At 44.5% G+C, this 25,133-nt stretch overlaps 1 protein-coding gene across 1 annotated transcript in view; it reads left to right on the forward strand.

Moving 5' to 3' along the window:
• Positions 1-335: 335 nt before the first annotated feature.
• The window catches only part of LOC126986876 (keratin-associated protein 5-3-like), a 43,887-nt gene continuing 19,089 nt past the window's right edge, over positions 336-25,133 (forward strand). The window contains exons 1-5 of the mRNA XM_050843349.1: positions 336-462; positions 959-1,079; positions 2,516-2,618; positions 3,306-3,591; positions 4,210-4,423. Of these exons, the coding sequence (XP_050699306.1) occupies positions 400-462; positions 959-1,079; positions 2,516-2,618; positions 3,306-3,591; positions 4,210-4,423 (787 nt within the window). The 5' untranslated portion in view covers positions 336-399. The remainder of the gene's footprint in view (positions 463-958; positions 1,080-2,515; positions 2,619-3,305; positions 3,592-4,209; positions 4,424-25,133) is intronic.

Raw genomic sequence — 25,133 nt, forward strand, 5'->3', positions numbered from 1 at the left:
AAAAAAAAGTTGGAAAGCACAAAGTGTGATCAGCAAGGTAAGCCTGAGGACTTATCACAGTCTTGCCCGTCCAACACGCCCCATCAGGAGCGTCTGTGCTGGTGCTGTGGCTTAACGTAAAAAAGAAAATGGCATTCCAAAAAACTGCTATCCTCCCCTCTCTATATAGGGTTCAGTTCCTTCAGTTGCTCTGACCACATGACCACTAAATTCGTTTCGCTACTCCTGTTCCACTAATCAATACAGCCTTTCGTGCCAAGCTATTCTTTTGATCTGTTTATTGAACTTTTTATCTGCCTTGTATCCATTACTGCATGTCCTAACTTTTTTACGTAGCTGCACTACGAATACCACATTGTCAACCACTGTTTCTGTTTCCCTCCGTAACCATAAGCCGCGATGAGGACTGCGCTTATAGTAGGACTGCTGACACTGCTGGCTCTGGACGTCTGTCAATCCAAAGTGAGTATGATTTGTGGTAGAGGTGTTCTTGCATATACACACGTCAGCTACAGTGAAACCAGATTGGGGAGATCGTGTTTATGATGGTTCTGCGGGGTTTTTCCTCCCGCCACTCTATAAAACAGTACCCTGCAGCACCTATCTTATCCTCTCATATTATCTATAGCTAACATACGAGAGGAAGAGGTAGGTGTTGGGACTATGTGGCAGAGCGGCGGGGAGGAAATAAGGACCCGCAGGAGGAAACGCTAAAACGATTTCGACAATCTGGTTAATTTCACAACAGGTGTGATATAAGTCTATTAAGTCTCAGGTTATGGTCTCTTGCACAACGCCAGTAACAGGTTCGAAAGTTTTGGCTGACAGACTATCTGGTTGATTGCCTCGTCAACGTCCAGACCAGCTGCTACTCTTCGGCGGCAGTTGTAACGCCATATTGTGGGTGAAGCTCAGCTCCGTAGTAAGGTTGCGAGTTTTTTTTTTCTTTAACACTCAGGCTGGTGGTGAGAAGCAAGGGGATGGGTCCAGGACCGTTGGTGCCGACACGAAAAAACTTTTTGATCAACGAGACCAGCCACTGCGGAGCTGCAACAGCAACAAGCGGACTGTATTGAATGGTAAGTTTTCATCTGATACAAATTATCATGAAAAAAAAAATGTAATTCAATTAGACCATGTTTCAAGCACGTCCCAAACGTACATTTCGAATAAGTGTATTTGGGCCCACCGGGTAACTTGACTGACCACCTAAAGCCGCGTTCAGACCTGTGCGCCTTGGGCCTGGTTGCCGTGCATCTTCCGATGCCTCTACGCATGCAACACGCACTCTCACGCATGCCTCGAGTTGCATGCCTCTTCCTCGATGGATACGCATGCCTCTTTCTGTTTACAGCTGGAGTGAAGGACACGTACTCTTTTCAGTCGTCAAGAAAGTTTCTCTGCCAGGCCTTGTTTCTTCTTCATCTAGAATGAAGAGAAGTGACTTGTAGAGGAAGCAGGACGGCTTTGGATCATCATCACCATCGGAACCTCTCTTCGTCTTCGACAAGTATTCCTTGCGTACTCGTCGAAGGTACGACCGAAGGCTTTTAATTTTGTTCAGGACTGCCTCTGACGTCCCCATTTCATATTTATTTTTGAGGAACTGTAGAGCATCATTCCGTTTCACCCTGCTGTCTTTATAGTGTGCAGAGCAAGCCATCCACAGCCAAGTAGATGATCGATAATCCTCAATAAAGTTTATATATTTTTGTCATTGGACCAATCCTCCATATACTGACAATACAAAGGAGGACCTGAAAATTAGAAAACACGGCGTAATAAACCGTACGTGGTTGACGGGCGAATGTTGCACGAGTCTCCCCGTCTTGGATGGGGAGACACTTGCGCCTTCATGCCTCTTTGCACGTTGGCCTGTGCGCACAGATTTGAAGCATGCCTTACCATGCACCGTTGCATGCCTCTTCTTGCCTCTTCATGCAATAGGCGCATGCCTCCTGTGCGCACGAAAAGTTGCACAGGTCTGAACGCGGCTTAACATCACGTCCATGCACAGGGGCTGCAGTAATGCCGGTGGTCCTGTTTTAGAAGGAACCCTGAAGGATGCGACAAAATAACAGACACGGAGAACTTATGTAGTGCCGGCTGCCGGTGCTGCGCGGACACCGTGGACGGTAACAGGGCCATGGACGGTAACAGGGACGGTAAGACACACTAATAGCCATCAGCGGATCTTCCTCGGCTGGCGGCTGGTTACTGTTCAAACAAAAGGCAATGATGCAGCAGTGCCTACATCACCTCAGCTTGAAATGAAGCATGTTCTTCATTATGGATATTCCCCGATCTCAAATAAGAATAACGTCCTTCCTCACTCGCCTTATTCATCTTCACAGTAAAACACTTCAGTCTTTTCATGATCCCTCTCACAACGCGCCCATCGCTGGAGTAGGCTACACCCCGAACATTTACCGAACCTTCCTCCCAAAACACACCTACGTGTACCCCTCTGCATGTTGCCGCTCTTGTTCAATTTGCTCTCTCCTTCATTTTTCAGCTTGTCCAGCAGACAGGTGTGGTACTTCTGGAATGGGCACGTGCAAGACTGACTGCAAGGACGGGGAATTCACTGCCGGAAACTGTGAATCATTTAAGTGCAAGTGAGAGCTTGGGAACTTTCGTTGTTGTCTGTCAGTGTGAACGCTAAGTAAGCGACATGACTGTGTGTGTGTGTGTGTGTGTGTGTGTGTGTGTGTGTCCACGGTTGGCTGGTTTTAGTCTTTTGTTAATGAGGGCGCTTTTATTAATGACGCTGTAGTTTATATTGCTACTCGACTCACGGTGCAGCCCCCTACCCCTTACCCCAGGCTCCATTTGGCAATCTCAATCAAGCCCGTAATTTTGGCAGACTTTTGGGGGTGCTATATAGACTAGCGGGGTTCATAGGTTCATGAGATAGCGAGCGAAGCGAGCACGGGCCAGTCGGGGAATTAAAAAAAAAAAGCACTTTTAGGGATATTTTGCCGCTATAACAAACAGTGGCCGTTATAGAAAACAGTGAAGAACAGAAAGCCCGCTATAGAAAACAGTGTGGATTAAGTTAAGTTCACAGGAGCTGCCCTGCATAGGCCTACCGACCGCTTGCTGTCTCCTAATGTTTTTATGTTATTATGTGGGTGATCTTATTCTGCCATTCAGAGTCGGACGATAATTCTTAATCAAAGGCGAAGGGACGTGAACTCAGCATTGCCTCTGACACTTGGTGAGCACACAGCCACCCTGCAGAGCCTCAAATATCTGCGGCCCCCGCTTCTCCTGATTTACAATGAGCTACGTCCCTCTGACAGGTGCTGTGAACCTTGTGATGCAGCTGGAAGCTGTGATGATGGCCGCTGTGTGAGTGACGCCAGACTCTGCACTCCAGACGAGTACAGTGACGGGGACTGTGGCTTCGGGAGCTGCTCCTGCTGTAAGACCTGCCAAGCAAGCGACGACTGTGCGGAGGCCGGAGGTCAGTGTATCAAGGCTGATGCTACGTGCGGTGCCGGCTTGTCGCCAAACCCTCGACTTGGCTGTAGCGATGACAAGAACTGCCAATGCTGTGCGCCAGCAGATAGACCTGAACTTAGAGTAGTAAGTATAACGCCAGCACGCCGGGACCCGTAAGAGTCACGCACTTTAACTTTGTTTATATCACTTGACTAGGGTATCATACGTCCGGAGTTCAGTTTTGATGGTATTTGAAGCGGGGCACTTTCTACATCTACTAGCTGTTATCAACCATTCTTTTTCCAAATGCAAGGCGGGATGTCAAGGATACTTTTATACTAAAAGATACACCCAAAGTTGTTTCACGGAATACTTTCCCTGGTGATATACAAGGCAATGTAGTTTTTCTCTCACCTATATATTCAACAATTGATAAATATAATTATAAGCCTAAAGCAATCCAACTCGGAAATATTAAATAACTTTGGTGTGCTATTATGTTGGTTGAGAATGAGATCAGCAAAGCCTGGGCCATAAACAAACAGGAGAATGATTTAATAAACAGTCTTGGTGGTGTGAATACGACGGAGCTTCTCAGAGCTTGGAGAAACATGTGGATAAAAGACTTACGAATATGATAACTTGTGGATGGCTTTCAAGGGTTGCTTTGTATGGACTGACAATTGCCCTTGCCTATTTATCAACTCCTTCCGTTCTCTACTTGTTTAACTCCCCTTCCCCCCACCTTTCTTCCCTCAACAGTGCGAATCCACCAACGCCTGTGCTGGTGGCCTCAACCCGGGGAGATGCGTTTTTGAAACATATTATTGCAACGATATAAATGAATACCTAACAGATGATGCTTGTGGCTCCTGCACGTGTTGCAAGACCTGTAAGCCAGACTATTGGTGTGCCCATAAGAAAGGCATATGCGTCAACCCAACTCGGGGAGCTATACGGACAATCTCTCTTCACGGTGAGTTATGTCTGTTGATCTCCCTAGTTCCTATACCTCAGGCTAAGACATAGAATTGTACAGCACTAATCATGCAATTAGCTCAGAATTCTAGAGCGTAGGGAGATGTGGGTTGAGGTATGAGTCGTTCAAGTCCCAGGCAAGACGACTTGTGGGATACGACGTGGGTTCCAAGGGCTGCCTTGTGGTTAAGGGACTGAGACTGGCAATTTTTGTTTGCTCTTGGCCTTTCTGTTCAATATGTTTCTCAAGATAATAACAAAGTAGGAGCGCCGGTCTGAAGGTGTGCCCTCGTCGGTGGCTGATTGCAAAGAGGCGCACTGGGGAATTCAAACTCTCCAAGCTAAGTTTGTCTTGGTCATCAACTCATCAGACGATCGAATTCCTCTTCACTGTGCTTCCAATTAACCTTGCTTACCTCATGCTTACCTTACTAAATCCGAATTACCACAACCATTCCCTTGTTCTTAATTGAACATCACCAGATTAATAATGCTATACAATATGTATACAAACTGGAATACTTTCCACAGATCAATGTCCCACTGGATATTATCATAATTGGCTCGGCACTTGCAACACTGGTGACTGCATCTGCTGTGTTCCAAAGGTGAGTAGTCGTGTGTGTGTGTGTGTGTGTGTGTGTGTGTGTGTGTTCCTAGTTGTAGTTTTACAGGGCCTGGGCTTTACGCTCGTGTGGTCCCGTCTCCGTATCTGCATTTATCCAACTTTTCCTTAAAGCTTTGCACACTCCTCGCCGATACCACATCTTCACTTAGTCTGTTCCAAACCTCTATATTTCTTTGCGGGAAGCTATATTTCTTTATATCTCTCAAGCATCTTCCCTTTCTCAATTTTTTTTTTAATATGTCGTCTTGTGTTCCTGGTGGAAACTCCTTCTTTTAGTAGTAACTCCTCGTTATTTACTTCTACCATTTTGCTCAATAATTTATAGATTTGTATTAGGTCTCCCCTTTCTCTCCTTTGTTCTAGTGTTGGTAAGTCCATTTCCTTTAGCCTTTCCTCGTATGTCAATCCCTCCAGCTCTGGAACCATATTTGTTGCCATCCTTTGTATTCTTTCTAGTTTCTTTATGTGTTTCTTCTTGTGGGGAGACCACACCACCTCCGCATATTCCAATTTTGGTCTAACCATAGTGGTAATTATTTTTTTCATCATATCCTCATCCATGTAGTGGAATGCTATTCTTATATTTCTCACCATATTATACGTATCACCGAATATCCGATTTATATAACTCTCTGGCTGATTATTATCTTGTATTATTACTCCCAGATCTCTCTCTTCGTGTACTTTCTTTAATATTTCACCATCTCCCATTTCATATGTCCATTTTGGTCTTGCTTCACTTTTTCCCATTTCCATAACATGACATTTCTTCACATTGAATTTCATCTCCCATTCCATACTCCATTTCCAAATCTTGTTTAGGTCTTCTTGCAGAACTTCCCAATCTTTACTGTTTCTTATATGTCTTAGCAGTTTTGCATCGTCTGCAAACAGGCTCATATAACTATTTACTCCCTCAGTCATATATACTAGGAAAAGTATTGATGCCAATACCGATCCTTGAGGCACTCCACTTTCTACAGTTCTCCATTCCGATTTTATGTCCTTAACCACTGTTCTTATCTCTCTTCCCCTTAGGTAACTTTCCATCCAGTTCTTCATTTTCCCTTTCAATTTTCCTTAATTTTCTAGTTTCCATAGCAGTCTTTGTCGAACGCCTTCTTCAGGTCCAGATAAACGCAATCAACCCATCCGTCCCTTTCCTGTATTTTATCTGTCAGTCTTTAGTAAAATCTCAGTAAGTTTGTCACACATGAGCGCCCTTTTCTAAATCCATACTGTTTACTTGTGATTAAATTATGCTCTTCTAGAAATCTCGTCCATTGTTTCTTTATCACTTTCCCACATATTTTACATACTACACTGGTCAGTGATACGGGTCTGTAGTTCAGGGTTCTTCCTTCCTTCCACTTTTGTATATGGGGACCACTTCGGCCCTCCGCCACTCCTTAGGCACTGTACCAGTTGTTATTGAGCATTTAATGATGTCATATATCGGTCCAACCAACTCATTTCAGCATTCTTTCAATATATACCCTGAGACTCACCCGGTCCTACAGCTTTCCTCTCTTCCAGCTCCCCCAACAATTTATATATCTCCTCTTTATTTACTGTGACTTTTTCCATATGAACATTTATCTTGTTTTCTTGTGGTTCATTAAATATTGATTCTTTAGTAAAAACTTGCTGGAACTTTTTGTTTAGTAACTCCGCCATGCCTTTAGGATCATCGATTGTCACATTCCCGTCGCTCAGTCTTTCAATTGTTTCTCTTGGTTTAATTTTTCCATTTATGAGTCTATAAAATAGTTTAGGTTGTTCTTTGTACTTTTCCACAATATCTTTTTCATGTCCCTTCTCTTCTTCCTTCCTTATTTTCACGTATTCATTTCTCGCTACCTTAAAATCTTCTTTATTCCTTTGCTCTTTATTTCTTTACAATCTTTTCCATGCTTTGTTTTTGTTTTCTTTTGATTTAGCACATTTTGCATTAAACCAGTCCTTTTTTCCCTTCTCTTTAGGTCTGTAATCTGGTACAAGCCTCATAACACCTGTTTTATACGCCTCCATGAAAATATCATACTTTTCTTGCACTTCACTTGTTCCCATTAGTTCATCCCAGTCCAACCCTCCATAATATTTCCTAAAATTTTCCACGTCTGCCTTCCAATAGTTTAACCTGTTTCTTTTATATGATTCATCCTCTTCATTTCCCTCCTCCTCTGTTTTTATCTCTAGTCTCGCCGGTTAGTCATCACTTCCATATCTTGTGTTTTCCTTCACCCTTTGCATCATCAAGTTTTCCATCATCAATCTTAACAATCTTTCCCCCTATGCCATGTCGCCACCACCGCTTTCAAACATCTCCCAAGCTACCTCTTTACAACAAAAATCACCAACTAATAGTACTCTTTTGTTTGCCTCGAGTATTCTACTTAAACTCTGAATGGTATCTTCAATCATGATTTCATATTCTTCTTTACTCCATGAGTTAGTTCTAGGTGGTACATACGCTGTTGTAATCGTCATCCTTTCTCTGTTTTTGTTCTCCAGATTTACACTCACTATTTCTGCCTTTCCTTCTCCATATACTACTGATTTTACCAATAACTCCTTCTTTGTCATTATCATCACTCCTCCACCACCTTTGCCCCCCCTATCTTTCTTCCATACATTGTATTTTGTATCAAACACTATTTGGATGAGTTCATTTAGTCTAGTTTCTGTTAGGCATACAATCATGGGCTCTTCCTCTTGTAGGTAGTTTTGTAATTTCAGCTTACTAGATATTATCCCGTCTACATTTGTGTACATCACACTCAATCCCTTAATTGTATCAATCTTGTCTAACTTTCGCTCTCTTTCATCTTCTCCCTTATGTACCATGTTAGCCTTTTTGTTAGCTGTTTTTTTTTTAGTGTTTATGTTTAAGGCGCGAACTGTTATCTCACGTCAGGTCCGGTGTACCGTTGCCTGCGTTCTCCAGTTGATTGAAGTGGTTGAGACAACACTATAGCCTTTACTTAAGTGAGGTGTATTATGTGTTGGCCGAGCCAAGCCGTTAAGTTCACTTAATTTACTTTCTCTCTCTCTCTGGTTGACTAAATAGTTGTATTGGCTTTTTAAATATATTAACAGTCTTACAGAATAGTTACAGTATTTTGTGGACGAGACGTAAGTCGTACGCACACCCCGAGAAGTCCTCTGCTCTCGCCCGCCGCCCGCTAATATCTGCCGGCTTCTCGCCGGCACAGGAGCGGCCAGCGGCACCAGGCTTGCTGAATCAACACCGTTCTCACGGCAAGGAACACTTCCTAAGCACAACCTATGCCCTGACGTGTTAATAAACATCCTTTAGGGCGGCTGTGCCATGGCGTTGCGACATACATTCACATGTACATTATAATATACACATTACAACCACTTTCTGACACGATCTCCCAGAACTCCAAAAAAATACCTCTTTTTCCTCTTCAGGTCTTACATTATTCCTTTCTTTTGCCTCTGCTAGAAGTTCGTTCCATTTCTTCCTTTCTTCTTCATTTCTATTTATATATATATATATATATATATATATATATATATATATATATATATATATATATATATATATATATATATATATATATATATATATTTCCTTACATCCTTCTGTTTCCCTTAACTTTGTTGTTCTGTACAGTATTTCCTCTGTTGCCTTTGGCGATCTTAATCTTAATTTAACTGGTCTTGTTTTCCCTTCCATATGTGTGTGTGTGTGTGTGTGTGTGTGTGTGTGTGTGTGTGTGTGTGTGTGTTTTCATACTAGTTAATTACTTTTGAGTGATTCCCGCCCTCTCTTCCCTTATCATTTTCGCCATCATGAGTAGTGAAACTGTGACCCTGAGCCACCGCCACCGCCTGCACGACCGCCGCCCTGACTGAGGACTGACCTTGCCCTGACCTGCCCTTGACCTGACCCGCCTCACCTTCATGCACGGACTTCCTGCACGAGCGCCGTGCACGCTGACCCTCTGCAGAGTATTCAATTCTCCTTCTTGGGCTTGATGCCAGAGCACCCTTCTGCAAAGAAAAAAATATATAAAAAAAAGATATATGCACAAACGTAAATAGAGATATTACAAAAACTTAACATTTCAGCAGACATGAATTTTGACTTTCGAAATTCTATGTATGTTCAGCTCGCAATGTGTGTACTAGCTGTTCAGAATTATGCTGCAAATAAAATAGAAGCAATCTTTAAAAGTGTTGATGGATGCAAGTCCTAGGTTTATAATTATACCTGCCATGCACCGTTTTCCTACACTCGAGGCAGAAATGGTATCAGTGAAGGTGTGAGTGGTGGTGGATGAAGTGGTGCTCATCCATACCAACCAACATCACCGAAAAAAATGAAAAATAAAAAAAGTCATCCAACTTTACATCCACAAGGAACAAGGATGTCACCCATACCAACCCACAGCACGGGAAATGAAAAAAAAAAAAAATATCATCCAACTTTAGACCCATATGTACACCCACAACAAACAGAGATCATCCATATACCAACCCACGACACCGAAAAAAGATAAATAAAAAGAATCATCCAACTTTGCACCATCACACTCACAAGGAACGGGGACCATCCATATCAACACAGCACCATAAACAGGATACGACACACAAAAAAGAACATCAATAAAGGACAATATAAAATTAATCACCAGCCAACTTAATTTTTACACCCTCACACCCAAACGAACGGGGATTATCCATATCAACACACAACACCGAAACGGGATACCGCGAAGCAGAACACCGAAAAAGCACAATAGGCTACAAACAAGCACCAATCACCTTGATTTTGACCAGAGGTGGGCGCGGTACTGAAAAATCAGTAGTGCGGTTGCGGTAGTGCGGTACTTTTTCCGGAGTAGTGCGGTTGCGGTAGTGCGGTCCCATTTTTTTGTTTCCCAGTGCGGTATGCGGTGTGCGGTACTGCGGCAGCGGTAGTCAGAATAAGAAATACTTCATTGCCTATCCTGCTGGCTATTTTGTACTGGACATGAGCGGCGATCATGTTAGTGCTTGTACAGTCATCGTCAGAGGCAGTCATGGCGCGCCGCCTTGGGTTGAGTGACGAACAGATTTACTCTGAGTTATTCGCGTTTGGTATTGAGGATATGTTATCAACTTATCAGACATGTCTGATGATGATTCAGTAACTAATAAAAACTACGTAAAACCGAGTGAGAGTACCGTCATTTAATATGCACTAACGAGAAGCAACACCAACATATATAAGGTGGGTTTAAAAAACTCGCTTTGCTAAACCAGTTTTTGCATGTTTTTCCATTATCTTACAATTGCTTAGGATTTTTTAAGCTCATAAAAAAATGAAAAATCGGCCGGCACCACGGACGGGTCCGGGGTTGAAATGGCCGGCACCGCGCGGGTTAAAGAAGACTCGCAGTGTAGTAGTTTAGTCTGTCTATTTAGTATTTAATTTTGAACAATAACTGAAAAGTCAGAATGACTGAATCACTGATTCTGATGACTGATACCGATTGACTGATTGAGTCCGATTCACTGAAAAAAAAAATATGTGAGCATGCCGCGCTGCAAATGTCGTCTTCGATAGTTTTCAAAGTACCGCAAAAAAGTACCGCAGGATTTTTTAGTGCGGTCCGCGGTAGTGCGGTATTTTCAAAAATTTAGCGGTAGTGCGGTACTTTTTTTGTGATGCGGTACTACGCACTCCCGCACTAAATACCGCACTTGCCCACCTCTGATTTTGACAGTCACAACAGCAATGTTATGGGGGACTTCGATCCGAGGAGCTAAACTGAGGTTCATCAATATCTACACACAACTAAGAATAATAGGGGTCGGCGGTAATAGTGGTTAGCGTGCAGGCCCCGCATTCACCGCGCTATGGACGACGTCGGTACGAATCCGCCCGCTACCACCTGGGATTTTTTTAGTCACCTCCGAGTGTCCTAAGACTACCCACATGCTGTCCTGAAGACGACCCATCAACCCGGACTCTAGAAGAAACCGTCCAGGTGAATCAAAAATGAGTTCCGGGGGGCAGCATGAGCCAAGCATATCTGGCGCCACTATAATAATTGCCTGCGCCATGACGGGCTTGGGACGACCCCCGAAGACCGGCGCTACAGGCGAAGACGTAAAAAAAACTAAAGCCCCTCCTTCATTCATCCCTACACGAAACACCAAACGATCATACAAACAACACCTCGATAACGAATGATGCAGACACACACGCCATCCACATCCAGATCCTCAAACCAGTAAAATAACGAGTGAATCATGTCGGGAAAGCGTCCATTCATTGTAACTCCTATAATAGTTCCCTTCCTCCTTACAAGTCTAGCTCTCCCTCCCTCCCTTCTCTCCATGGCGCCCTCCTCCCTACCTATTTCTTTTTATCCCTTCCATATGCTCCTCTTTCCCTTCCTTTATGCCCCCTTTCTACCCCTTCTCTCCCTCTCCACTGTCTCCCTCCCCCTCTCCTCTCCCTTTCTTCTTCCCTCCTACTATCCATATCAGACCCTGTGACACAGTTTTTCGCAAATATCTTTCAAACGAAGACTCGGATCATCATGTTCCTTTGGCACAGACTGTTTCACACACTCCGCTAATTTTTGACGCTATTGTGCATTGCCAGATGCGGTAAGTTATGGCGTTTACTCTTGATTGTGATGTCAAAACCTGCGTCAGCCACTTACAAATTCGAACAGGTGAGGCATGGCGTATTTGTGGCGTGCATCCACAAACTACCTCCACCCCTGGCTTCCCCTACTCCCATCCCTCCCTTTCCCTCCCTCTTACCCTCCTCCTCCCCCGCACTCTCTCCAACCGCCCTCTTTCACCCCCATTCCTCTCCCCCCTCTCTCTGTCTCTCTCTGTCTCTCTCTGTCTCTCTCTCTCGCGCGCGCGCTGTACACGATATATGAATCCATGCACACGTATGACTTGAATTAATGGCAGATAAATAGAAATTATATCCCGTCTGCATCAGCATCAACAGTGGTGACGAGGATGACCTGTTTGTCAATGGTGATGAATATTAAAGTAACATTATGTGGTCAGTTATTTACATTACTAATCCACCCATCATATACTCGCTGTCTATTTTTGTTTGTTATAACGTTTTAACATATCTACATGAACACACATCGTATGGCAGTCTTTTCCAAATATCAAAATAAATTATTCATATATTTCTCCAATTTCGTTTCACGTTTTTACTCTGCAATGAATTCCCGCATCAATTCCACCGTTATTCCTTTCCGTCTCTTACGCAATTTCCTATAAATGATCAAGCGTCAGCTACGTGCTTCATCCCATCATACGCTCAACGTAACCTGTGGGAAGGAGGGTCATATACTCGTACAACTTTCAAGGGTGTATAATTGCCAAACAAACCTCATACAGCACTTACAAACATCCAGTTACGCTGGAACAGGAATCAGGGTCGTGTGCATAAAACACCCTACCATACTTAGTAAATACTTTTGTAACGAACCTGCCGGCATACCAACACCGCAGAAGCCAATTAAAAGCCAACTGGGAAAATTGGGAATAATCCCTTGTACATGGCCATGGTTATTTACCGGATCCAGTTTCTCCTCAGCCGAAACAATACCCGTAGAGGTTAATATGTCATAAGTAGATAAGGGAAGAGAGCGAGAAATACGAACCACAGCTTGGGTTGGTACCCCTGATATAAATCCAGCCGAATCCCTATATTATTATATATATATTTATACGTTAGGACTTAGAAATTAAGGGAAAAATAAATTTAGAATTAACATACAAAAAGACAACCTCAGAAAGGCAGAGGAAGGATAGATTAATGTACCAAGCTGAAAGGCGAGAAGGAAAAGTGTTGGAACCTTGAGGTGGCCACGTCAGGGGAAAGGTCACGAGATAACCGCTCGGCCTAACGAGATTCATTCAGGACTTAACCTTTCCACGGCACAGGTAAGCTCACCGCTCGCTAGAGTCCTGAGTGCCTGGGAGTGAGAGATAGCCCTAGCCGGCGTTCATTAGTGATTCATTCGGGACTTAACCTTTCCACGGCACAGGTGAGGGCGCGAGACAGCTGAAGGCCAGTGTCCCGGGTTAGGCCAGGCGAGTGGCCCGCCATCTTGAAGCCGCCCCCATTGAGAGTCGGGAATGGACCCAGACGCCAGTGGTGGACAAGGGTCATGGCCTCAGTCATGAGTGCCTGAATTGAGCCAAGGTAAGGGCGAGCCAGTCCAGTCTATGCCGCCCCGCGACCAACAGGCTGGTGATGGGAGTAGAAACGGCTCCGAAACCCCCCTTTAGGCACGGCACAACAGCATATAATGTAGCTCTCAGGCCTCCACCAAGCCAAGGAAATTGTGTAAAACGGGTAAGGGGCATCCGCTTGGTGGACGAGGGGCAAACAGTGACCTCACCCCCCCCTTTAGCTGTAACAGTCTGATCTTTCTCTCATACTTACCTTTCTATTCCTATTTTTCTCCTGAGTGTGTCATGAGTGTTTTTATTTGTGTATGCACGCCGATGCGGGAAGTTGAAATCGGATTGTCTAGTCAATCGGGCGGTAGCCCTGTGGTATATACCTACATATGGTCATCTCTCGTGTGTAGCATTTATCGATAAGAATATTAGGAATTATAAGAAAGATTTACAATTTTGTATTAACCAAAACATGCTACCCTTCCATCGGGAGTGAGGATTAAACTAATAAATTGTATTCTGTCTGTCCTGTGTTAATGCATACAGCCTTCCTAGCCTACGGTGCAGTCTCGCAATCTCCCCACCACGACCTCCGAAGGTAACCACGACCCCACACTACCAAACTTGGGGCTGAGGATACCATCTACCTCAAGGAACAACCCATAGTAAGCTGGGGAGCGACGGACACTATCTACCAGGTGGGACAGTTGTTAAAGTCAAGTGTTGCCAGGGCAGGGAGAGTCTGGGGACTAAACAGTTTAGTTCAGCCCCACCTGGTTCATAGAACTGTCGTTCCTCACTTACAGGCTTTGGGGGTTGTGCCATATTACAACCTCCTGGTGGCAGCTTACAGAGAGGGAACAGCAGGGAATCGAACCCAGCTGTACACTCTGTGAGGTTGAGGAATCTTAGCGTCACTATTTTTCCTCTTCCTCCCTTTTTTTTTATAATTTTTCAACCTGTGATGGCCAGGGGTCGAACCCGGGGCTGTTATACTTTCGAGTTATCCGCCATTATAGACAAGTCATATGTGTGCAAAGCTTCACATCGCATGTACACAGACAGAGAGAGAGAGAGAGAGAGAGAGAGAGAGAGAGAGAGAGGGGAGGGATGGGGGAGAAAGAGGGCGAGGGGATAGACTGCGGGGGAGAAGGAAGAGGGTAGGAGGGAGGAAAAGGGAGGGATGGGAGTAGGGGAAGCCAGGGGTGGAGGTAGTGGTGGATACACGTCACAAATACGTCACGCCTCACCTGTTCGAATGTGTAAGTGGCTCACGCAGGTTTTGCCATCACAGTCAAGAGTAAACGACATAATTAACCACAATAGCATGAAAAAATTAGCGGAGTGTGTGAAACGATCTGAGCCAAAGCACCAAGCTGATCCGAGTCTTCGTTTGAAAGATATTTGCGAAAAACGGTATGTCATAGGGTCTGATAAGGATTTTTTTTAGTAGCCCCTCAAACCAGTAAAATAAAGAGTGAATCATGTCGGGAAAGCGTACGTCCATCCACTAACTCCTAGCTCCCTCCCTCCTTCCCTTCTCTCCCTGGCTGCCTCCTCCCTACCCATTTCTTTTTATCCCTTCCATATGCTCCTCTTCCCCTTCCTTTACGTCCCATTTCTCTCCACTGTCTCCCTCGCCTATCCTCCCTTTTTCTCTCCCTTTCTTCTTACCTCCTAGATAGACTTGTCGACGTTTACTGCAGACACCAACACACCATCCACTTCTAGCCCGGGGAATATCATGTCGAGAGGGCGTCCATCTGTTTCAAGAAATGCACCTTCTTGAACCATTTAACCTTTTTACAGCTATATAGACTTGTCCTCGTATACATAAACCAATTGTGATCCTACTTACTTGTGGATACTTATTGATGATTTCCAAGGCCTGGTGTTCTCATGAAGGGCACTCACTAAACTCTTCTACTCTTGGCGTGTTTATGGTGGCACAGATGTTGCTTGTGAAGAAAGTCATCAGATGCTTTCCATTCTACCCTTCCAACAATTACGCGATCCATTCTTGAAAATATTATAAGCTACTCATGGATGCAACCTTTTCCTCGATCAGTTTATACATGTCCTCTTGGTGTCTGTATTCTTCATGGCCTTAATAATCGAAATGGGAGCTTTGAGAGAGATGTACCAAAAGAGGAAACGGGACCCCAGAGTATAGTTTGGTCTCGGCTCCAACAACCATCGAGGTAAACCACCACTTAAGTAGGTAACGTTGCACTGTTGTTCGCTCTCTATAGCTTCTAACAACCACTTAGGTAAACCACCACTTAGGTATTACGTAAAGTTGCAACGTAGTTCACTCCCTCGCCTCTTTTGCCTCTTGTAACAACCACTGAAGTAAACGAGCACTTGCAGATATATAGGTAAAGATGCACCAAGTCATACATCCACTTGTAGACATGACACAAAATTAACTAAATGATGTACAGCCTCGCAGGCCCACACCGGGAGTGCCGTTACAAAGGCGAAACTCCCGACCGTCAAGTGAACTGGATCCAAATTCTCGAACCTTTCGGCGGCAAAGCTCACCCATTTGACAAGGCTTTCATAGGAGTTTTCGGCATTTCCAGGAGAAGTTTTATGACCCTGGTGGTAGTTCGACTCTTCCTCTGTACCGTGAACCTAAAGAAACTCTCATTAAAACCCGACTGATCTACTTTTTGGCCTTTGGAAATGGTTGAGGTGAGAGGCTGAAGCGTCTGAAAATCCCGACCCTGAACGAAATGTGACATGTGTGGAGCGGAAGAATACCTGAGGCACTTCCTGCTCTGGGTGCCCGGCCTATACAGAAGAAAGAAAGTGTGAGGCTGCAACAACCCTATATAGAAGAAGAGGACATCATTGGAGAATAGTTCGATTCCCGGGCGGAGTGGAAAAACTTGGGCGATACCCTACGCCCCTGTCCACCCAGCAGTGAATGGGTATCAGGTATTAATCGGGGGTTGTGTCCCGTCTCCTGGGGTCTGTTCCCTTCTCCTATAATTCCTTCCCCCTCCTGTCTCTCTCCGGCATATAACCACAGATGTTGCGCCGACTAAATGAAACTTTCTAACTTTCTTTCACTGGAGAATATTTACCTGAAAATGATCATATTGAAGCAGTCATGGAGTAGGACAGCGGGCACGACCCACTGGAAGACACGGATCATTGGCCTTCGCATAGGTATCGACAACGTCATGCACTCGTGCTGAGCGAGTCTTTGACAACGTGGGTCAAGCCAATCCGCCAATTTACATTAATTCTTGACTGCTTTCTCTTAGTGGCTGCCCTTTCGTCAGGCCGATAAATGGGAATATTTATTTATTTATTTATTTATTTTTTTTTATTTATTTTTATTTTTTACATCTACGCCTATACCGCCGGTAGGCTTACTTGAGGGGCCTGGGTGGTAGTCGGCCCCAGCCCGTCATGGCGCAGGCAAGTGTTTATAGTGGCGCCATCTTCTCTTCTGAGGAAAACTGTTGGAACCCGGATGTCACAATGGCCCTCTCCCGAGGTAATGGGTTACTACTCGCCATGCTCATTGGCCAATGTGACGGAGATGAACACCGCGGCCACGCGCAGCTTTAGTGTAAGTTGGGAAGTTTATTTTGACTCAACACAAAAAAGTACATATAACAAAAATAATTGAAAATAATAACAATGAAAATGAATATCAATAAAATGTAAATAACAAATAAATACCTACTATGCTATGCCGAGGCCTCGTGGCATCGTTTTTCGTTTTTAACTAAATAACAAAGAGTTGGCTTGAGGTTATGTTCAGGGAGGGAGAGTTTCAGACCTTCCGCTAATATTCCCGAGCTACATTATCAAGGAAAAGCGTATGACAAAGGCACTTCCCTCTTGAATCGTGAGGGGGACTTCGGTAAACTCTCGGGCGACGATTGGCAACCGAACACTATGACACCGTGACGTTGCTATGGCGTCGTCAATTGGCCCCTCCCCTCAGGTACCGTCTGCATAAAAGGCATAGTAACAAGTAAGTCCTGCAACCACTTTTCTGGACAGCGCTCACTTGTCAGGAAATTCACTCATGAGGCACAGCCTGTCCCCCTCCCCGCCCTCGCCCCCGCCTCTAAGTGACATCTAATTGGTCTGTCCTGCTCCCTTTCTTCCATCAGCCTCCTCCCACACCTGCCCCTTCATTATCCCCCTCCTCCGTCTCTCAAGCCGACATACCGCCGCATTACAATGGGCTCAATTTGCCTTTAATCACGAGAAGCTCAACCATATTTCAGGATCATACACACACACACACACACACACACACACACACACACACACACACACATGAGCACCTGCGAGCATTGCTTTTTGTCTTCCGTTTATAAGAGAGTTGAAAGGAGTAAGCGAAGGGTAAGGTGATAGTGAGGAGCGGATAATTGTAAGATAAGTGAAAAAGGCAAATCGACTTCTGTCTGTCCAAGGTCTCTCTCTCTCTCTCTCTCTCTCTCTCTCTCTCTCTCTCTCTCTCTCTCTCTCTCTCTCTCTCTCCACGTGGACAATGACTTATCATATTAGCCATTGTAGTTGTGGTCAACAGCAGTTGGTAGGAGCGAGGGTCAGTGGAGGTGAGTGAGAATTTCACCACCATCACCATCGTATACAACTCTGTTCTGAACCATTAAGTAAGTCTTCGAACAGTTTGAGGCCAGATGAAGCAATAAAATTACCGTCATAAGTACCATTGGTTCAACTAACGTCACGTAACCACCTGGGTTAACAACGGGGGTGGAGCCTAAATGATGACGTAACAGCAACGTCACGGGCACTCAGTACCCACGTGTATGTTGCCAGTTGTCTCCCGAGAGCTTACCGAAGTCCCCCTTTACGTTTCAAGAGAGAAAAGCCTTTATTATACGCTTTTCCTTGATAATGTAGTTCGGGAATATTAGCGGAAGGTCTGAAACTCCCTGCCTGAATATAAGCTCAATCCAACATTTTGTTATTTAGTTAAAAACGAAAAACGATGCCACAAGGCCTCTGCAATGCATAGTAAATCAATATAGAAGAGAAAAGGCCACACACTTGTAAGGCAGCCTGCAGGTGGCTTAGTGGTAGGAAGCAGAGAGTGCAAATCAATGGTAAACAATCTGGATGGGGCAGTGTTACGAGTGGAGTCCCTCAAGGGTCGGTGCTGGGTCCGCTGCTATTTATTATTTACATCAATGACTTAGACACAGGAATTAGTAGTGATGTCAGTAAGTTAATCCAGCAAGACAGGGACTCCAGGATGAGCTTGAGGGGGGCGACTAAGGGGGGTCCTCCTGCCCATATGGTACGTCCAATAGCTTTGAAATCTTAGTATGTTATTTGTTTCTGTAAATATATGACATTCTGTGAATTTCATGACATTTGGGTAAGTATAGGGGAGACTCATTTAGTGTAATTTTCTTTTTTTTGTTTCACAGACTTTATTTTTCAGTTAATCGCTGTGAAAAAAAAAACTTTGTTTACATATCTACATTTTGTATTTTTAAAATAGTGATATGTTGTTTTATCTTCGAGCAAAAAAATTGCAATTTTTTTTCACTTACAATTTTCTCTACTGTCCCGTTATTTTTTTACATTTTTGAAATTTCATAAATACAAAAAATTGCCCTTTAGTTGTAGTTTTAGTTGGTACCAAACAAAAGTCGGACAGACTTTTTCCTGATTTTGTGAAATTTTTTGAAGTGTAAAAAACTACTTTCAGAGATATTGGCTCCTAAAGATTTTTTTTTTCATTTTATCCATGTCTTGCCATTTGTATTTATCTGATTGGCATGAAATTTTCACATATGATTGTGTATACCTTGTTGACTTACTGGATAATGCTAAGGCATCTGGTCCCCCTTTGTAAAAAAGTATTACTCACTCGCAGGTGAGGGTGTCAGAAGGCGCCACCTTCCTCATTGTAGAAGAGGTTACGGTCAAGGTATTCCTGCACGACCGTACTGGGCACTTCTGTCTCGCGATGAGTGTCTGTAGCTGGGAAAGCGACACGGTGATGAAAGTTTCGCTTGTATCAGGAGGAGGAGGGTTCAACTGAACACCTCTGTGCAGAATTTGTTGTTGGAGCTGCAGTGATGTTTCATGTGGCAATGATTCTGCAGCTGGTGGTGATGTAGGTGGTGGTGGAGTAGGTGGTGATGAAGCAGGTGGTGGTGGAGAAGGGCGTGATGAGGTACTCGGTGTAGGGAGTGGCGAATCAGCTGGTGGTGGAGCAGGTGGTGGTGGTGATGAGCGGCGGGTGAGCGTGGCAGGATCACGACTCGCTTCATAAGCTCCGAAACTGCTCCCTTCCTGGTCTTGGCCGCTCCATCTTGTTCGATAAGCCTTCTTCATGTTGATGGCTCTCTTGCTACTCAACTTGCGTTTGCACGTCATTTCTAAGGACCTTTATTTGGCTGGAGTACAAACGAACAGGTTGCGTGCCCTTCCCCGTTGTTGTCTGGGTAGGGACTGGCTCCAGTGGAGCCAGTCCCTACCCAGTGTGGTGGAGCCGCTCCACCACACTCCTCTCCTCCCTCAACTCACACCCTCCCTATGATCCGGCACGAAAGGAATGACAGATGACAAAATTTACGGAAAAAAAATATTCTAATGCAAATTTTACGTACATACAAGCACTGTATGATACAGCGTGTGTTGGCGCGCGAGTCAGGCTATGATGCAATAGCGCGGGCCATTTAAATATGGCTTCCAGGGGTGAGGGGCTTTAATTTTACGAAAACAAACCTCACTACATGGCAATTTTGGCTATCCCGGCCATGCTGAGCGAAAAAAACGTATTTGTCCGATTTTAAATGTATTCTTCAAAAAAATACCCTTAGTCGCTCCCGTTGACAGACTCTATGATTGGGCGGGGAAGTGGCAAATGGAATTCAATGCCGGGAAGTGTAGCATTCTGAGTGTAGGTAGGAATAACCCCTCACACAATTGCTCCTTAAATGACACTCCTCTAAGCAGGTCTGGGTGTGAGAGAGACTTAGGAGTCTTAGTGAGCGCTGACCTCCGTCCCAGGGCTCAATGCATTCAGGCTAAAAATCGTGCAAACAGGGTACTGGGCTTCATCTCAGGGAGCGTAAGCAATAGGAGCGCTGAAGTCATCCTCGAAGTTTACTCATCACTAGTTAGACCTCATCTCGATTATGCAGTTCAGTTCTGATCACCTTACTATAGAATGGATATCAAGATGTTAGAATCTGTACAGAGTAGGATGACAAAGATGAATCAGGGGGTGAGAAACTTGTCTTGTGAAGAAACTCTGAAACATTTAAATCTGCACTCTAGAAAGGAGGAGGTTGCGAGGAGACTTGATCGAAGTCTATAAATGGATGAAGGGCTTTAATAAAGAGGATGTCAATAAGATTTTGGTAGTAAAAGAGCCAGGTAGGACACGTAGCAATGGTTTTAAGGTAAACAAATTCAGATTCAACAAAGACATAGGCAAGAATTGGTTCACCAATAGAGTGGTAGATGAATGGAACAGACTTGGCAACCATGTTGTGGGTGCCATTACCATAAATACTTTCAAGAAGAGGTTAAATAAAGTCATGGATGGTGAAGTAAGGTGGGGTTAAGAGTACAGGAGCTGCCTTGTATAGGCCAACCGGCCTCTTGCAGAGCCCTTATGTTCTTATGTTTTAGTTTATTTTTAAACAGGCGGTAATTTGTTTTAATACAGACAAAAACTTGCATGTAAGGAATGAGGTCACAAAGATTTTTCCCAGGCCTTTAAATCTTGCTCTGTAATATTGAATATACGATTCCGTAACTTAAATACTGAAAATAAATGAAGAAAATCCTGAGTTCTCCAGAAATGCAACAGAAAGGTACCAGTTTTCTTTTTGACTCAGGAAGTGGACATTTTAGTAGATGGGGGGAGGGGGGGGGGGTCGTCAGACACACCCTACCCCTCCCTCCCCTGGGTACGGCGTACTACGGCCCTGTACGAGTATGTAGATTGTTAGATGAGTACGGGGCCCATAAGAGCGCGGGGCCCTGGGCACGTGCCCGTTGTGCCCTGGCCCTGCAGGAGAGTGAAAAATTATATCAGACCGAAAAAATTGAAATCTTGCCTGAGCATCCCGTCCACCTCCGCATAGTAAAGCCCAAGGAACCTAAAGAGGAGGATTTTTTTAAAGTTTGGAGGACAGCGTCCAGAGCTAACTAGCGGCGGCCGGCTTCGCTCCCCAGCTCTCTAGCTTTTTAGGGGTATCTTAAATATATTATATGTTTTCTCAATTCATGGGTATTACAAATATTTTAGTTATTCTATTATTTTTTGGGGGGGGGCCCGGGCCATCTGGCTCCCCACCCCCGTATCCGCGCCTGCATATGCCTACAGCCGACGACACATTCCGTATTATAGTTGCAGCACATTATAAGCGAGTCAGTTCTGTACCCACTATCTGCATACACTCGAGATTTTCTGGGGGGGTCGGAGATTTTTTGGGGGGCCTGGGCCCCTTGCCCACCCCCTGCCCCCCCCTCCCCCCTGTATCCGCCCCTACCCAGGCTCCATTTGACAATCTCAATCAGTCCCGTAATTTTGGCAGACTTTTGGGGGGTGCTAGACTCTAGCGGGGTTCATAGGTTCATGAGATGGCGAGCGAAGTGAGCACGGGCAGGTTGGGGAGTTTTTTTTTTTAAAAAAGCACTTTTATGGACCTTTTGCCGGTATAGTAAACAGTGGCCGTTATAGAAAAGTGGGGATTATAGCCCCCCCCAGAAATAACGGCCATGTCAATGAAGGCAGGATGGACAGTAGAGCGGATGACAAAGGTGATCAACGGGTTAAGAAATTTGTTTTATGAGGACAGACAGACATATTTGAATTGCATCCTCTAGAAATTAAGGCGAAGGGTGCAAGGGGACTTGATCGCAGCTTATAAATGGATGACGGGCTTCAATAAGGATGATGTTAATAAGGTTTTGGTGGTAAGATAGAGCCGGGTAGGACACTTAGCAATGATTTTGTTGGACAGATTCAAATTCGACAAGGACAGGCAAAAATTGGCTGATCAACAGAGTGGTGGGTGAGTAGAATTGGCTTGGCAGTCATGTTGTGAGTGCCAAGACGATCGATATATGCATTCAAATGAAGATTACATAAATTCATATAGATAGTGAGGCTAGGCATGGTTAAGTTCACAGGAGCTGCCCTGCATAGGCCTACCGACCTCTTGCTGTCTCCTAATGTTCTTATGTTATTATGTGGGTGATCTTATTCTGCCATTCAGAGTCGGACGAGAATTGTTTATTAACGGCGAAGGGACGTGAACTCAGCATTGCCTCTGACACTTGCTGAGCACATAGCCACCCTGCAGAGCCTCAAATATCTGCGGCCCCAGCTTCTCCTGATTTACAATGAGCTACGTCCCTCTGACAGGTGCATGCTGTGGACATTGTAAAGCTGGAAGCTGTAATGATGGCCGCTGTGTGAGTGACGCCAGCCTCTGCTATCCAGACGAGTACAGTGATGGGGATTGTGACTTCGGGAGCTGCTCCTGCTGTAAGACCTGCCAAGCAAGCGACAACTGTGCGGAGGCCGGAGGTCAGTGTATCAAGGCTGATGCTACGTGCGGTGCCGGCTTGTCGCCAAACCCTCGACTTGGCTGTAGTGATGACAAGAACTGCCAGTGCTGTGCGCTAGTAAGTCAACGCCAGCACGCAGGCGCCCGTAGGAGTCACGCACTTTAACTCTGCTTATATTCGTGTCACACTGCTAGGCTATCTTCAGTTCAGAGTTCAGTTTTGATGGTATTTGAAGCGGGGCACTTTCTACATCTACTAGCTGTTATCAACCATTCTTTTTCCAAATGCAAGGCGGGATGTCAAGGATACTTTTACACTAAAAGATACACCCAAAGTTGTTTCACGGAATACTTTCCCTGGTGATATACAAGGCAATGTAGTTTTTCTCTCACCTATATATTCAACAATTGATAAATAAAATTATAAGCCTAGAGCAATCCAACTCGGAAATATTAAATATCTTTGGTGTGCTATTTTGTTGGTTGAGAATGAGATCAGCAAAGCCTGGGCCATAAACAAACAGGAGAATGATTTAATAAACAGTCTTGGTGGTGTGAATACGACAAAGCTTCTCAGAGCTTGGAGAAACATGTGGATAAAAGACTTACGAATATGATAACTTGTGAATGGCTTTCAAGAGTTAGTTGCTTTGTATGGACTGACAATTGCCCTTGCCTATTTATCAATTCCTTCCTTTCTTTACTTGCTTAACTCCTTCCCCCCACCTTTCTCCCCTCAACAGTGCACTCCCAGCAGCGCCTGTGCTGATGGCCCCAACCCGGGAAGATAAGTGATCAACGAAGATTCTTGCGACGCCAGAGATGAATACCTGACACATGATGGATGTGGCACCGGTGCCTGCACGTGTTGCAAGACCTGTGAGCCAGACTATTTGTGTGCCCATAAGAATGGCATATGCGTCAACCCAACTCAGGGAACTACACGGACATTCTATCATCACGGTGAGTTATATCTGTTGAACTCCCTAGTTCCTATACCTCAGGCTTAGACATAAATTGTCAGAGGTGGACACGGTACTGATAAATCAGTAGTGCGGTTGCGGTAGTGCGGTACTTTTTTTCCGGAGTATTGCGGTTACGGTAGTGCGGTACTTTTTTCCGGCGTATTGCGGTTGCGGTAGTGCGGTCCCATTTGTTTTTCTTTCCCAGTGCGGTACGCGGTGTGCGGGACTGAAAAAAAAAAAAAAAAAAAAACTTCAGTGCCTATCCTGGCTATCCAAACAAAGGAAACATGCTTAAAACAGTACAATTGCCTTAATTTACAATAGATTTTCCCAAAATAAAAGCAATAATAAATCAAACTACTACAAATGCACTTTTGGAATCAATTTATTTAATATTTATCATATTTTATATATAATAGAAAATATTCACCAGTTTCCTCAGACCTCAGCACTCCTCCTCACTGATCCTGATGACTGATACCGATTGACTGATTGAGTCCGATTCACTGTAATAAAAAATATAAAAAATTCTGTGAGCATGCCGCGCTGCAAATGTCGTTTTCGATAGTCTTCAAAGTACCGTACCGCAAATAAGTATCGCAGGATTTTTTTGTGCGGTCCGCGGTAGTGCGGTAGTTTCAGAAATTTTGCGGTAGTGCGGTCCTTTTTTTGTGATGCGGTACTACCGCACTACCGCACTAAGTACCGCATTTGCCCACCTCTGCTGAATTGCACAGCACTAATCATGCAATTAGCTCAGAATTCCGGAGCGTAGGGAGATGTGGGTTGAGGTATGAGTCGTTCAAGTCCCAGGCAAGATGACTGGTGGGATACGACGTGGGTTCCAAGGGCTGCCTTGTGGTTAAGGGACTGGGACTGGCAATTCTTGTTTGCTCTTGGCCTTTCTGTTCAATATGTTTCTCAAGATAATAACAAAGTAGGAGCGCAGGTCTGAAGGTGTGCCCTCGTCGGTGGCTGATTGCAAAGAGGCATCCTGGCGAATTCAAACTCCCCAAACTAAGTTTGCCTTAGTCATCAACTAATCAGACGATCGAATCCCTCTTCACTGTGCTTTCAATTAACCTTACTTACCTCATGCTTACCTTACTAAATCCGTGCTATTGAATTATCACTACCATTCCCTTGTTCTTAATTGAACATCACCAGATTAATAATGATATACAATATGTATACAAACTGGAATACTTGCCACAGATCAATGTCCCACTGGATATTATCATAATTGGCTCGGCACTTGCAACACTGGTGACTGCATCTGCTGTGTTCCAAAGGTGAGTAGTCGTGTGTGTGTGTGTGTGTTGATACTATAGTGCGTTCAATTGAAGCTTACACCTCCGTTTGAGGAGCAATAGCCTACTTTTGCGA

Source organism: Eriocheir sinensis, chromosome 6, assembly GCF_024679095.1.
Source record: "Eriocheir sinensis breed Jianghai 21 chromosome 6, ASM2467909v1, whole genome shotgun sequence".
In the NCBI taxonomy this organism is placed as follows: domain Eukaryota; kingdom Metazoa; phylum Arthropoda; class Malacostraca; order Decapoda; family Varunidae; genus Eriocheir; species Eriocheir sinensis.